General features: G+C 39.5%; 1 protein-coding gene across 1 annotated transcript in view; it reads right to left on the bottom strand.

Moving 5' to 3' along the window:
- The window catches only part of lama4 (laminin, alpha 4), a 51,944-nt gene that overhangs the window by 24,594 nt on the left and 13,839 nt on the right, over positions 1-13,511 (bottom strand). Inside the window, exons 4-14 of the mRNA XM_058756630.1 lie at positions 11,922-12,002; positions 11,610-11,824; positions 9,485-9,585; positions 9,152-9,332; positions 4,961-5,044; positions 4,148-4,299; positions 3,942-4,052; positions 2,185-2,296; positions 1,177-1,341; positions 893-1,086; positions 332-448 (exon numbers count right to left, since the gene is read on the bottom strand). Coding sequence (XP_058612613.1) covers positions 332-448; positions 893-1,086; positions 1,177-1,341; positions 2,185-2,296; positions 3,942-4,052; positions 4,148-4,299; positions 4,961-5,044; positions 9,152-9,332; positions 9,485-9,585; positions 11,610-11,824; positions 11,922-12,002 — 1,513 coding nt within the window. The remainder of the gene's footprint in view (positions 1-331; positions 449-892; positions 1,087-1,176; positions 1,342-2,184; positions 2,297-3,941; positions 4,053-4,147; positions 4,300-4,960; positions 5,045-9,151; positions 9,333-9,484; positions 9,586-11,609; positions 11,825-11,921; positions 12,003-13,511) is intronic.

Genomic DNA, 13,511 nt, shown 5'->3' with positions numbered 1-13,511 from the left:
AAAATGAAAAAAAACATAATATTTAGAAAAAGTTTAAGTTTACGATCATTTTTTCCCACTAATACATGCTTCTCAATCATTGGTGCACTTGATTACCAAAATGACAAAAAAATAAAAAATAAAGAGAGAGAGAGAGAAAAAGCAATATCTTTCTATATTCTAATATCTATCATCTAAATATCTTTGGTGAACAGTATTTTTATTATTTAATGGAAAATATGGAAAAAGCTGTTCAAATGTATAATATAAACTCTTATGATAGTTTTCATTTGCATGACTACAGGAGTTTACAGTATATGCTGTGCAGAAAGTTGATCAAATGAAGATTTACCGTGATCATATCATCCACCTCGAGGACAGTCTGGTTTGCCTCAGAGACGATTACCCCAGCAGTAACAGTAGTTTGATTGACACTGTCATAGGTGTCTTTCAGACGCTGCTGCTGTGCCTGAGAAAAGAAGGAAATGTTTCTGTGATCACAATATAAACATTAAAACAACATGAAAAAGTGTTGATACTAATTCTAACATCAAGTGAGATACTAATTATTAATTACTCAAACCCCTTTGATCTTGCACATTTATCATTTTTTTAACTCATTTTATTTGTGTTCATCCTTCTGAACCAAATCCTCTTCCAAAGCGCAGTGGGTTGGGGGCAATTTTAGTCATTAGAGTATCTCTATTTCCACCAGAAATAGATAGTAGACCATCTGGGTAACTTTTGAATGCTACAATTCAGTACACACTTGTTCTTATCTTGAATATTTAGGATGATCAGTACTCACTCAATTACACCAAACCTGCCACTCAAAATTACACAAAAACAAAATCACAACAAAAACTACTAGAGATGGCAACCACAGTTGAAACTGAAATTGAAAAGAAGATACCTCTCTCCTCTGTAGTTTGAGCTGGTTGGTCTTGTATTTGTTGAGTGCCTGTTGCAGTGTGTCTTCAGCTTTGTTGAGGAGATCCTGAGCTTGAAAGAGTCTGGAGTTGAATCGACCCAGCACTTCCTGCATAGGTGACAGACGCCCCTGTGTAGTCATTAGAGTTTTCTCAAAATGGCGCACACGTCGGAACACTACAATCAGACACAAAAGGGCAGAAGTTGAATGAGAGCACAAACACACACAAGCAAGAATTCGGTTAGAAGTAAACTAAAAAACCTCACATTCATGGGCCTCGGAGGACTCATCAGTAGCAAGTGGCTCTTTAGAAGAGAGGTCCAGATTTCTCATCCAACCCAAGATCCGCTCGGCTTCTGCTATTTTCTGCAGCTTTACCTGAGGATCTAACTCCTGATAGATGCCATATAACTCCCAATCCCTGATCATATCTAAAATACACACACACATACAAATCTATTATGCCAAGATAAAGATTAGACTAAGAACATAACTATACACAGAATAAAATAAAAGAAGCTTTTTAAAAAGCTTAATTGTATTGTATTCACAGTATTATGGATGTTCTTTGAATGTACTGAGCTGCCATGACAATTCAATTTCCCTTCGAGGACTAATAAAGTTTATCTAAATCTACATTTTTTTCCTCATTCTTGCCTGTTTCCTATCACTTCACACAGCTCTGAATAGTCAGGGCCTGGGATTGTGCTGTAGTTGTGATGCCATCAGCCAGTCAGTGGCTACTCAGTCGTTCCTGAGTGATTAGTCACATTCTTTGCACATTCAGCATTGCTCTCTTGTGCATGTTGATGGAAGCATGACAGATTATTCTCTTTCGATTGCTTGTTACAGACATACTGTCTTTTTTGACTGACCCTTGCATATCGCAATTTGCGCTGAGTATGCTATTCAAACATTTTACATCAGTCAGTGTGCATGCATAAGAGAAAGTATTTTGTTTGATAAGATACTTTAGTGGTTGACTGGTGCAAGATATGTAGTGGTTAAACAGTGGTTGAACAAAACATTTACCAGCACATTATAAAGTGCACCCGGATTCAACTTTGATAATCTAATTTGTACTGCAGTCAGGATGACTCAATTTGGACCAGAATAATGTGGGACGGTTGGCAACTCTCTGAGGGGAATCTGCTCCAAGTACTACTTAAGAAAGATAACGGACAGCTTTCTCCAGGTAGTAGCCTACTGACCATCTAGATATTCCCCAGCACAACAAAAACAAAAAATACTGAGTTCAGAAGGTCTCATGTTACCTTCAATGAGATCATTGAGTGATGAGAGGTTAGCAATAAGCGTATTTGCTAGCGTGGAGCTATCAAGTGTGTCTTGATCCACCCGTTCTCCCAATAACTGCACTGTTTCCTCCTGACAAAATAAAACAAACATCACCTTATTTCACCTGGAAGAACGTGAGAACGCACCTGTTCACCCTTATGAAAACAGCATGAAAGAGAGGGGAAGCTGGATAGATGTACGAGGAGAATATAATCATATCAGCATTTCCATACCATTGCTTTTATTATTCATAAACTGAGAGACTCATGCCATGTGTAGAATTTTTTGTTGTCTTTCCTCATGCTTTATATGGCATTGCCGTAGACACAGACAACAGCTCAGCTTGTCATTTTGTAAATACAATAATTCTGACGTGAACACAGAATGAGAAGAATATGAATGTTAGGAAAAAAGACAAAAAGCAGTAAAACACCCAGAGAAATATTATTTTCATGTGAAATTTGGTCACAATGTAAAGGTAAAGGGTGTCATTAAGCAACTTTCCACCACTAGGCCGTACTGATACGTTGGTAAATCATGATATTCTGTATGGATTAACATGATTATGGTTTCTTTTTCTATAGTGATGCTGCAAAATTAGGATTAGTTTGACAAGTGATCAAACCTGGCTTCAACTTGTTACTAAAGCACAGTTCTACTGTCCTGATCGTTATACTGAAATAAATACTGAATACTGTTCAACTGAAATGTGTTATAATATACATGCCACTTCACTGTTCTCATAACCATTGATAGACAATTTTCTACATGTTGAAATATGCCAACTTCATATGCAGACACTAAGTAAGAGTGATTTTCCTAAAAAACCCATCAAAGGCACTATCAAAGTCTAGAGGCCTGTACCACAAGGTTGAGCCAAGCCTAGATTTGTGGTACGATTACTTTTGTGTGATTATTTTATGGTATTTCATGTTGGATAATTTGTTTGAATTCATTCTTAAGTTTTGATTTTAATGTGATGTTTGCTTTATGGCCCATGCGCAGAGTGGGAAGCGCAGCAGTTCATGTTGGTGTTTGTCAAAGGAAAGTTGGATCCAACAATAAAAAGTAACATTTTGCCTGTGTATGCTTGCTTTATTTTAACTCTCCTCATAAGAGTCTGGAGGCTTCCCATCTTTTCCTCAAAGCCCCCATTACAGTAACATAGACTGCATGGCTAACCCATCTTCTAGATCTGCATATCACAAATAGATTTGGTACCAACCTGTAAAGCAGTCCATGTCCTTGTGCCTTTGTCTTGTACAGTTTCCTGTTCCCCTAATTAGTCCCTCATTGTCTGCATCCATGTCTTATTACCCTTGTTAGCCCTTGAGTATTTATAGCTGTTGCATTTCCATTGTTCCATATGTTGTTTTATTAGTATAAATAGTTGTAAGATGTGGCTTTTGGTCCTATTTCCATACTACAATTATGTATTTACACTTCTTGTTTTTAAAAATGTCATGCTCATGCCCTACGTTCATGAAAGTTCGTGTTATTGTACCGCTTAAACCCAGACGGTTAGGAATTGCTTGGCTTTTGTCAAACCAACACCAATTCTGTAACCCTAAGTTTGTTCAACTAGTGATACAGGCCTCATCATTGACAAGGTTGGCATGAGTTTGAAGTGGGAGTGATTGGTGACGCAAGTGGTGCAGAAATTACACACTTCACCTTTAAGGAATTTCAGAATATGTTAATAAATGAAATCAGGAAGTGCTGGAATGAGAGGCACCTCTTCTGCGACCAGTTCCATGTCAATAAGCAGTTTTTGTGTTTCTTTCTCCAGGCGCCCCGTATCTGCTCTCATCACTGCATACTTATTTCTCCAGCCTAAAAACTGGTCCTGTTACAACACAGTGACAGCAACATACACTATTTATTAAATACAACATCCTCTGGATGTACATTTCTGTAAACTGTGTGCGGTTTGAGTGTTACCTGTAGTCTGTGTGCAGTGTAGTTGTAGTGCTTTAATCTGTCGTTGGCAGCAGCTCCTGTAGAAATGTTCAGCACGCCGTTTCTCACTTGGTCCAGAGTTTTGTTGGACTGACGAATATCTCCGATCAGACTCCAGATACACGCATCACAGTCTGGGAAGTGGTGAGGTTTATAAATCATATTGGGTTATCATATTTTTTTAAATATTTTAACCTCTTAACTCTCACCGTTCCCTCAGAGGGACTTCTAAATTGACTTCACTACATTACAATTAAATCCTAATCTAATCATGACAAACTATCGTTGGAAAGGTCTAAGACCCCTAAATAGAAATTTGTTATAAATTATGTAGGAACAGTAATAGATTCATTAATGACATGAATGCACCTCAAAAATCTGCATCATAACAGGAGTTCATAACATAAAATAATTTTTTGTTGCCTTTTTCCCTATTATGTTTCAGTAATTATCATAAATTATATATCAAGTGAAAGCTTAAAACCTCAAAATTCATCCTGTAAAAAACATTTTAAAATGGTACTTCAAAATCATATTACAAAATGTATTCGTTCACAAATTATAACAATTTAAGTTTGGATAGTGCACTTTCACGTCTATGTTCAAAAATGGGGGTGACAGTTAAGAGGTTAATATGACTCTATAATGTTCTGGTAATTCTCTACAATGTTCTATTTATTTGTTTGTTTGTTTGTTTGTTTATTTGTTTGTTTTTACAAAAACATTTCTAACTGTCAGGAACATATTAACAAATTTGCTTAATTTTGCAGTTTTGTCTTGTGTCATTGAACTCACCGATATTACACTCGCTGACTTTCGAGGCCTCGGGTAGACACTCTCCTGTGTGCATGTCACAATTCTCCTCTGGACAATTACAGTCTGAGAAATAGAAACACACAGTACACATTTTGTTTATTATACATATACACAAAATAGAACACAGGCAACTACACTGTCATGAATCCGGTCTGTGAACTTCCATTCACCCTTCACCAGAGATCACTCGCTCACCACATTGACTCTCACAGCACACATCACACTGGACTCAATTTCCCATCATCCATTGCACTGATTGCACACACAACTGATTGCAGACACAGCTGATGGCACTATCACAAGCACACCTGATCCTACGCACACACTGATTACATGCCCTACTTAAACCCTGGACTTTCTTTCCCTTGCTGCTGAGTATTGTATGTGTTTACCGCTCCCCTAGCTGTAGCTACTCTACAGAGCCCCTGATAGTTTTCTTAGTCTTCCCCTGCCTGGACTATTGCTTCGTTTTCAGATAACCTCTCTCGTCAAGCCCCTTTGGATACTGTTCGCTGTTGACCGACCCAGGCCAGTTTTGGATTACTCTTTGCCTTACTTATGATAGACCTGTTTGCCATTGCTCGACCCTGCCTGTATTTATGACCATGCCTTTAAATAAAAGCTTGCACATGGATCTGCACGTCTCACGTCTCGTCAGCCCCGTTACAGAATACTCGGCCACACAAGGATCCAGCAGCTTTTCAAATGGACATCTGCCAGGTATGGACACGGTGATCTTGTTGCTAGCCCTCAAGCAGGGCACACGATCACTCGAGGGTTACATTGCAGAATATTTGGCTTTGGCTAATGGCTCAGAATTACCGAACGATATGTTGATAGACTTTTTCTGTGACGACCTTAATCAGCCTCTAAAAACTAAAGTGATTCATAAGGGTCTGCGTTCGTCACTAAGTTTTTGGATTATGTTCTGTGGACTGTTGGTTCAGCTTTCACTGTGGGTGTCGTGGAGGAACGCAACACCGCACTCTCTCGTTGGATCGCAGCCACACTGGAGCAGACTCACAAAGTGGCGGCGACAGCGGAGCCCGTTCGCAAAATGGCGGCCACAACCACACCCCGTCTTGTCATTGCGGTCAGTCATGAGCTAAATCAAGTCACAGTTGATCTTAAAGAGTCACATCACGGCTGTTCGTCCAGAGTCACAGCAGCATGTCACAGCTGTCCGTCCAGAGTCACGTCACGTCCGGGCTGACACACCCAGATCATCAAGGTCAGTCTTCCACTATCTCAGTTTGATGTCTAGTTTAAGGGATGTACCGCTGGTGTCTGCACGCACGGCTGGTATCCCCAAACCAACTCACGCTAACCCTCCAGTTCTTATGCATATTCCCCTGTTTGGGGCACTTCCCCTGATGGGAATCGCTTTGCGTTTGGGTTGCGTACACCACCACAGAACTGCCCGAGGTGGTGGCGCCCGCTGTAGCTTCTCCAGAGGTGGCGGCAACCGCTGCAGAACCCCAAGAGGTGTCAGCGGTATACATCAATGAACTCTCATCCTGTCACGGCTATGGAGGCCATCTGGGAATCCTCGTTTTGCCCTGTCATGGCTATGGAGGCTGTCTGTGATTCCTCGTCATGTTCTGTCACGGCCACGGAGGCCGCCTTTGAACATTTGCCCTGCTCTGAACCAGCCATGGTGGCTTATTGTGAACTGCCTGCCTGCTCAGTTGCCACCAGAGCAAACGTTGAGAGACTTCCCATGTTCCCTACATCAGTCCGTGTGTCTGTACATGTCTGTCACGAATCTGGTCTGTGAACTTCCATTCACCCTCCACCAGAGGTCACTCACTCACCACATTGACTCTCACAGCACACATCACACTGGACTCAATTTCCCGTCATCCATTGCACACACAACTGATTGCGCACACACAGCTGATGGCACTATCACAAGCACACCTGATCCTACGCACACACTGATTACATGCCCTACTTAAACCCTGGACTTTCTTTCCCTCGCTGCCGAGTATTGTATGCGTTTACCGCTCCCCTAGCCGTAGCTACTCTACAGAGCCCCTGATAGTTTTCCTAGTCTTGCCCTGCCTGTTTTGGATTGTGTTTTCCCCTGCCTGGACTATTGCTTCGTTTTCAGATAACCTCTCTCGTCTAGCCCCTTTGGATACTGTTCGCTGTCGACCGACCCAGGCCCGTTTTGGATTACTCTTTGCCTTACTTATGATAGACCTGTTTGCCATTGCTCGACCCTGCCTGTATTCATGACCATGCCTTTAAATAAAAGCTTGCACATGGATCTGCACATCTCACGTCTCATCAGCCCCGTTACATACACAACCTTTACGACAAACAAAAGGACAGTTAAAATTGTTTTGAAACAGAACTAGTGACCGGTCTTTTCAAGATGTAGTGGATTATTGAAAAAGAAAAAAGATGCAGGCACTTCACTTAACAGTGGAGGCACATTACCAGAGAGAACTGTCATTTTTACACAAAGATTCACTTATGACACTTTGATTAGACATTATGAGGTCAGGAAAAAAAAAACAATGCATGGATGAATTGTTAACAATGAGAATTTAGAAAACCGATGTGAAGCTTAACTTAATACTGACTGTTTGAAGGTTTTGAATGAAATAAGGATACTCACACTACTGTGCAAAAGTCTTACGCTAGTAGCATTTTCACCAACAAAGTCAGTTATTTTTATCTTTTACTGTTGTGTCGGTAGGAAATATCACCTTACATTTCAAAACCTTCTTTTTGCCATTAAATGTAGTAATCTACACTGAACAAAATTATAAACGCAACACTTGTTTTTGCCCCCATTTTTCATGAGCTGACCTCAAAGATCTAAGACTTTTTCTATGTACACAAAAGGCCTGTTTCTCAAATATTGTTCACAAATCTGTCTAAATCGGTGTTAGTGAGCACTTCTCCTTTGCCGAGATTTAGACAGATTTGTGAACAATATTTGAGAAACAGGCCTTTTGTGTACATAGAAAAAGTCTTAGATCTTTGAGGTCAGCTCATGAAAAATGGGGGCAAAAACAAACGTGTTGCGTTTATAATTTAGTTCAGTGTAGTAAGATTTTTGTATGCACAAGGAGTCTGACAACAGCCAGTGCTCCACAAAGAGATCTGATTTCACCATCCAGTCCTTCTGAAATGACATGACACTAAAACACCCTAAGCAGCTCTGGTTAAACTATTTGAAGCATTTTCTGAGAAGACAATTATTACAATTGTTATCTCTCTATTATTTCCTTTTTCAACACCCCAAACTCAAAACTAGCTTGGACCACAAATGTGGCTGGTATGTTAAGAGGGAGATGATGATGTCATGGGAAATGCATCATAAATGTAAATCCCTGTTCTTATGTGCAGGTGGCTGTGTGGGTGTGTAGATCCCTTAACGAAATTATGAATGATGGGTTGTGGGAACAGCTGTTGAATTGTTCTGCTTGGGACAAGGGTAATGAATAGTGCTCCTTTGCATTCTCCCACCAAATTCACAAGCCAGATGTAAATGGTATTGCAGTGAACCGGAAAAACAGCCACGACAGTGTTTAAATTACTTAACCATTGCTAAGCGAAGTTTTCATTGCTGATCTGTTGGGCAATTTCATTATATGTGACCCTGGACCACAAACCTGTATAAGGGTCAATTTATACATAATCTAAAAGCTGAATAAATAAGCTTTCCATTGATGTATGGTTTGTTAGGATAGGACAATATTTGGCCGAGATACAACTACTGTATTTGAAAATCTAAATATTGAGGAAAAAAGCATTTAAAGTTGTCCAAATTAATTTCTTAGCAATGCATATTAGTAATCAAAAAGTTTTGAGATATTTATGGTAGGAAATTTACAAAATATCGTCATGGAACATAATCTTTACTTATACCCGTGCTACTTGTGACTGGTTTTGTGCTGCAGGGTCACAAATAGGTTCTTTTGAAGTCTTGAAGAGTTTGGTTTGAGTCTTTTGAAACAATAAAATTTAGCTTTTAGAATTGTCTAGTTTTGTTTTGTTTGAAATCCAGTGTAAAAACAACCTAATATATACAATTTCATAATAAATACAAAGTCTCTACATTGCAATTCTTGCAAAATAGAATAGACACTGAAATGGGCTGAACCTGCTCCAGCAGTGAATCATGCCATATGCAGTGAGATCGCTCAGACTCACTCTTGCAGCCGAATGGGCTGTAGTCCCAGAATCCTGGCAGGCAGCGCTCGCAGTACCGGCCTCCAGCCCCCGGGCGGCACTGGCAGCTGTGTGTAAGAGGGTGGCAGGTGGCACGGAGGGCAGCAGAGGCGCATTCACACCGACGGCAACCAGTACAGCTGCCAAATCCAGAATAACCCTCCTATATATGCAAAATTAAAAAAAATTCAAAACCGGTTAAATGTGCTCAGTATGCACATGTATGTATTTGAGCATACAGTACATGTATTCTAAGAAACAATTACAGAATTTCTTGGCCATACATTTCCTTGAGTGTATCACGAATGTCCATACCTCACATCTGTCACATAGGTGACCTGTGACTCCAGGCTTACAGTGACAAACACCTGTCCTGTCATCACATGATGCAGTACCACACTTATCGCACTGACACTCTGAAAAAGAAAGAGAGAGATACTTTATAACAACCGAGTCTATACAAGATAAAACTGATTCACTTGAGCCATAAATATAATACATTCATGAAATATACGCAACATATTTAGAACAATCTAATGAACACAATAACATTGAATAAACCATTGATGTTAGTTTTGGAAGAGACTATGGCTGATGCTGGAGAGTTTGGAGAAACCGGTCTGAAATGATTATATTGCAGTTCTGTTTGATACTGCTACAGAATCAAAATTACACACATTTTTTAAGTCTTACCACTATGGATTAAATGTCACTAGAACTACAATCTCCATAATACTCCATATTTACATAGGCCAGTCCTGGTTTGACAAGCAAATCAGCAAGCAAATCTTTTAGCAAATCAGCTTGCAATGCATCTGGCTGTCAAAAGCCTCACATACTTGAACTCAGTGCACTCCTTGAACTAAGAGAACAAAACAGATAGCTTGTAAATCATGAGAAATGCTCAGACAAAACAGTTTTTAACAACCTGATAGAGACCTTTATTTGTATATCTTAAAGGTCCCATGACATGCTGCTTTTTGGATGCTTTTATATAGGCCAAAGTGGTCCCTAGTACTGTATCTGAAGTCTCTTTCCCGAAATTCAGCCTTGGTGCAGAGTTTCAGCCACTACGAGCCAGTCCCACAATGAGCTTTCCTTAGGACGTGCCATTTCTGTGTCTGTAGCTTTAAATGCTAATGAGGAGGAAAAAGGCTGGGCAAGGTGGAGGGTGGGTGTGTGGCCTTAACCAGCTTGCGGCCACGGTACCATGCGCTAATGTTGACAGTGGATGTATCGCAATGGCTCGTAGACACGCAGTCACTCAAGCTTTTCAGTTTGACCCAGAATCTGATCCGGATGGAGAAGCACCGGATGAAGAAGTTGCAGCTCAGCGGCTACAGCAGGACATCAAATGGTTAGTTTAAAATATTGTGCCTGGATACGGTACTTTAGTTGGTTTGTTTATGTATGCTGTTACAGTTATTATCATGTAGCTAATGCTAGCCTACGTTGTTGGCTTTTCATGTTGCTCTGATTTGCTATCGTTCTAAAGCTGTATTAGCATCTATATCAGTAATCTTTGTAGTTTAGAGAAGACTGTACTCTGGATCATTTTTTTTAATGACAAACTGCCATGCTTCGCTCGTTTGCAAGCCATGGTGTCTCTCGAGGAAAAAAAAATATTGCGCTCGCCTCGCACGGTAGTAGCTAATTTTCTCATGGGCGGGCAAAGCAAAGAAAGGGGAGGTAACCTTTCCCCGTATGACGACATAAATGGAAGATTCCAGATTGGGCCATCTGAGCTTTCATTTTCTCAAAGGCGAAGCAGGATACCCAGGGCTCAGTTTACACCTATCACCATTTCTAGCCACTGGGGGACCATAGGCAGGCTAGGGGAACTCATATTAATGTTAAAAACCTCATAAAGTGAAATTTTCATGCCATGGGACCTTTAACACAAAAACATGAAAATGTTAGCAAGATGTTTTGCTTTTACCGTAGTGAAAAATATAATTATACTACAATGCATTTGAAATACATTTATTTCATGCTAAGTATACTACAAATACTTTTACATGTTTATGTACTTAATAAAAAATACCCTGCAATTGTACTTTTAGCATACTAAACTGGTATACTTAATTAAACTTTTTTTGTGCTTAATGCACTTTAATTGTGTGGAAGTAGTGCTGAAGTCCAACTTAAGATATACAAAAGTTTCATTGTGCTAAAGTGGAACTATTGCAAGTATACTTTAGGTACACCTTGAATATCTCGCATTTAAATACCGATATTATTCAACAAAATAAATAATATAATGTAATATATAATGTAACTGCTGGGTCCTGTTAATACTAAGCCACAATTGGTCAGAGTCATGGGTATGCAAGCATAAAAGGGTTTAGAAATTGTGGTATGTAGATGTCCCTGTTGTCTAGATATTACCAGATAACTTTCCACGTGGTCAGCATTGCATTGTACTGTTGCTGGCACCTACCCCGACAGTCTTTGGCACTGATGGCATCTCCATAGAAACCTGGTGCACATCTTTCACAGTTGTCACCAGTGGTGTTACCCCAACAGTTCAGACACTGGCCCGTCACATTATTGCACTCATTGAAGATAAGGTTTGGGTCAGTGTTGCCATTACAGTCACACTTTTTGCAGGAATTGCCCAACTCCATTGGATTGCCATAGAAACCTGGAGCACATCTTGGTGGTGGGAGAAGGAAAATACAATTAAGGGGTAAAATACAAAATCCAACTTCAAAACTATATATAACATGTTATTTGTGGGTGGAGAACAAACCTTTCGCAGTAGTGTCCAGCATACCCTTCCTGGCACACACATCTCAGAAAATTACCTCTCTTTTCACAGTGAGTTGCAAAGCTGAGAACACACACAAACAAAGAAACATCAGAGTCATCCTTCAGGATACTCTTTCAGGATTTCCATATCATTACCAACCATTTTGCTTGAGTTTTCCAATCATCTAATGATTTTGGTAAACTTTAGTAAACATCCACATTTGAAACATTGGCAAGCTGCAGAACATGTTACCTCTTTCTGATGCAGAAAAGCCAGTTCATGCATTGATGACCTCAAGAATGAATTTTTGGGATGTGCAGAGAGTTCCAAATGTGAAAAAAGGGGCATTTATATATAGAGTAATTCCAATTTACTTGAACTTGAATTGCTTACACTTCACATAATAGGCAACAGTGTTGCCAGTAAGTTACTGTAAAAACCCTTTGAAATGTCTAACAGTGTAGGATGGATCCTAAAAAGAACTGATCAGTCACGGATGGAGCTGCCGAAGAACCCTACTACTTCATCCAGAGATCAATGTCTGTATCAGACATCCAAGCAGCCAGAGACTCACCGCGCCTTTAAAATAATCCAACTGAGGTGCGTAGACCAAAAAAGTTTCCCAAAAAGTAAAGAGCTTGAAGAAAGTCTGCACACTCTCAAACATAAAAAAAAGTCACAAGCGAGATGAAAGCATATTGAGCAATTTACTAGATAAAAAAGGTAAATACAGAACTGTTTTATCCAGTAAATTGCTCAATATGCTTTCATCTCGCTTGTGACTATTTTGATGTTTGAGAGTGTGCAGACTTTCTTCAAGCTCTTTACTTTTTGTGTATCAGACATCCGCCACATACTGTACATGCCAGGTCCAAACTGACAGCTTCGAGATTCATGGTCCTGTGCCCTTTGCTTATAACCAGACGCGTGACTTTGTGCATTAGCCACCAATATTGTTATTACTGGAAGACGCCTGTGAGTTGGAAATTGCCCCTGACAGTATTCCTAGCATACTCTAATGGCAAGGAATCCAAGATAATTATACTATTCTGCACGATATACATTTTCCATCTGACCTGTCATTGCTGTTGTTTTCATGAAACGTCATATGGACGTCTGTAAAAATAAAATTTACATATCACCTCAGTGATAAAACATGGATTCGGATGGCGATTTATTCACTGTGGAGGAGCGAGTTCTGTGATCCTACGAACCTTGCTCACGTGGCCAGTTGCATGATTGTCTGCTGTAAATAAAATGAATTTTATTTACAAATTTATTCTTATTATTGTGTAAAATAGGCCTACTTATTATGTAAAATGTATTCTTATTATTCCAGGCATATTTTATAATATATAATCCTATTTATTATTTGATTATTTAAATCTCCTGTTTAGGTGAAATAGGAAAATAGACGCGCTATAGTTGTATATAACTATATGCGATATCTGTTTATAATACACATTTTAAAATTGTATTGCATATCTGCTTCTGCCATAATAAAAGACCCATTTCGAATGTTTACATGCTTTTCTTCTCTTTCCAATCGCTGTGGTGGAGCAGTTATGAAGTATTGTTCTTTTAAATACT

This window comes from Onychostoma macrolepis, chromosome 20 (assembly GCF_012432095.1).
Source record: "Onychostoma macrolepis isolate SWU-2019 chromosome 20, ASM1243209v1, whole genome shotgun sequence".
NCBI lineage: Eukaryota > Metazoa > Chordata > Actinopteri > Cypriniformes > Cyprinidae > Onychostoma > Onychostoma macrolepis.
Note: the sequence above shows the minus strand (reverse complement) of the source record. Positions and strands in the feature narration are given on the sequence as shown.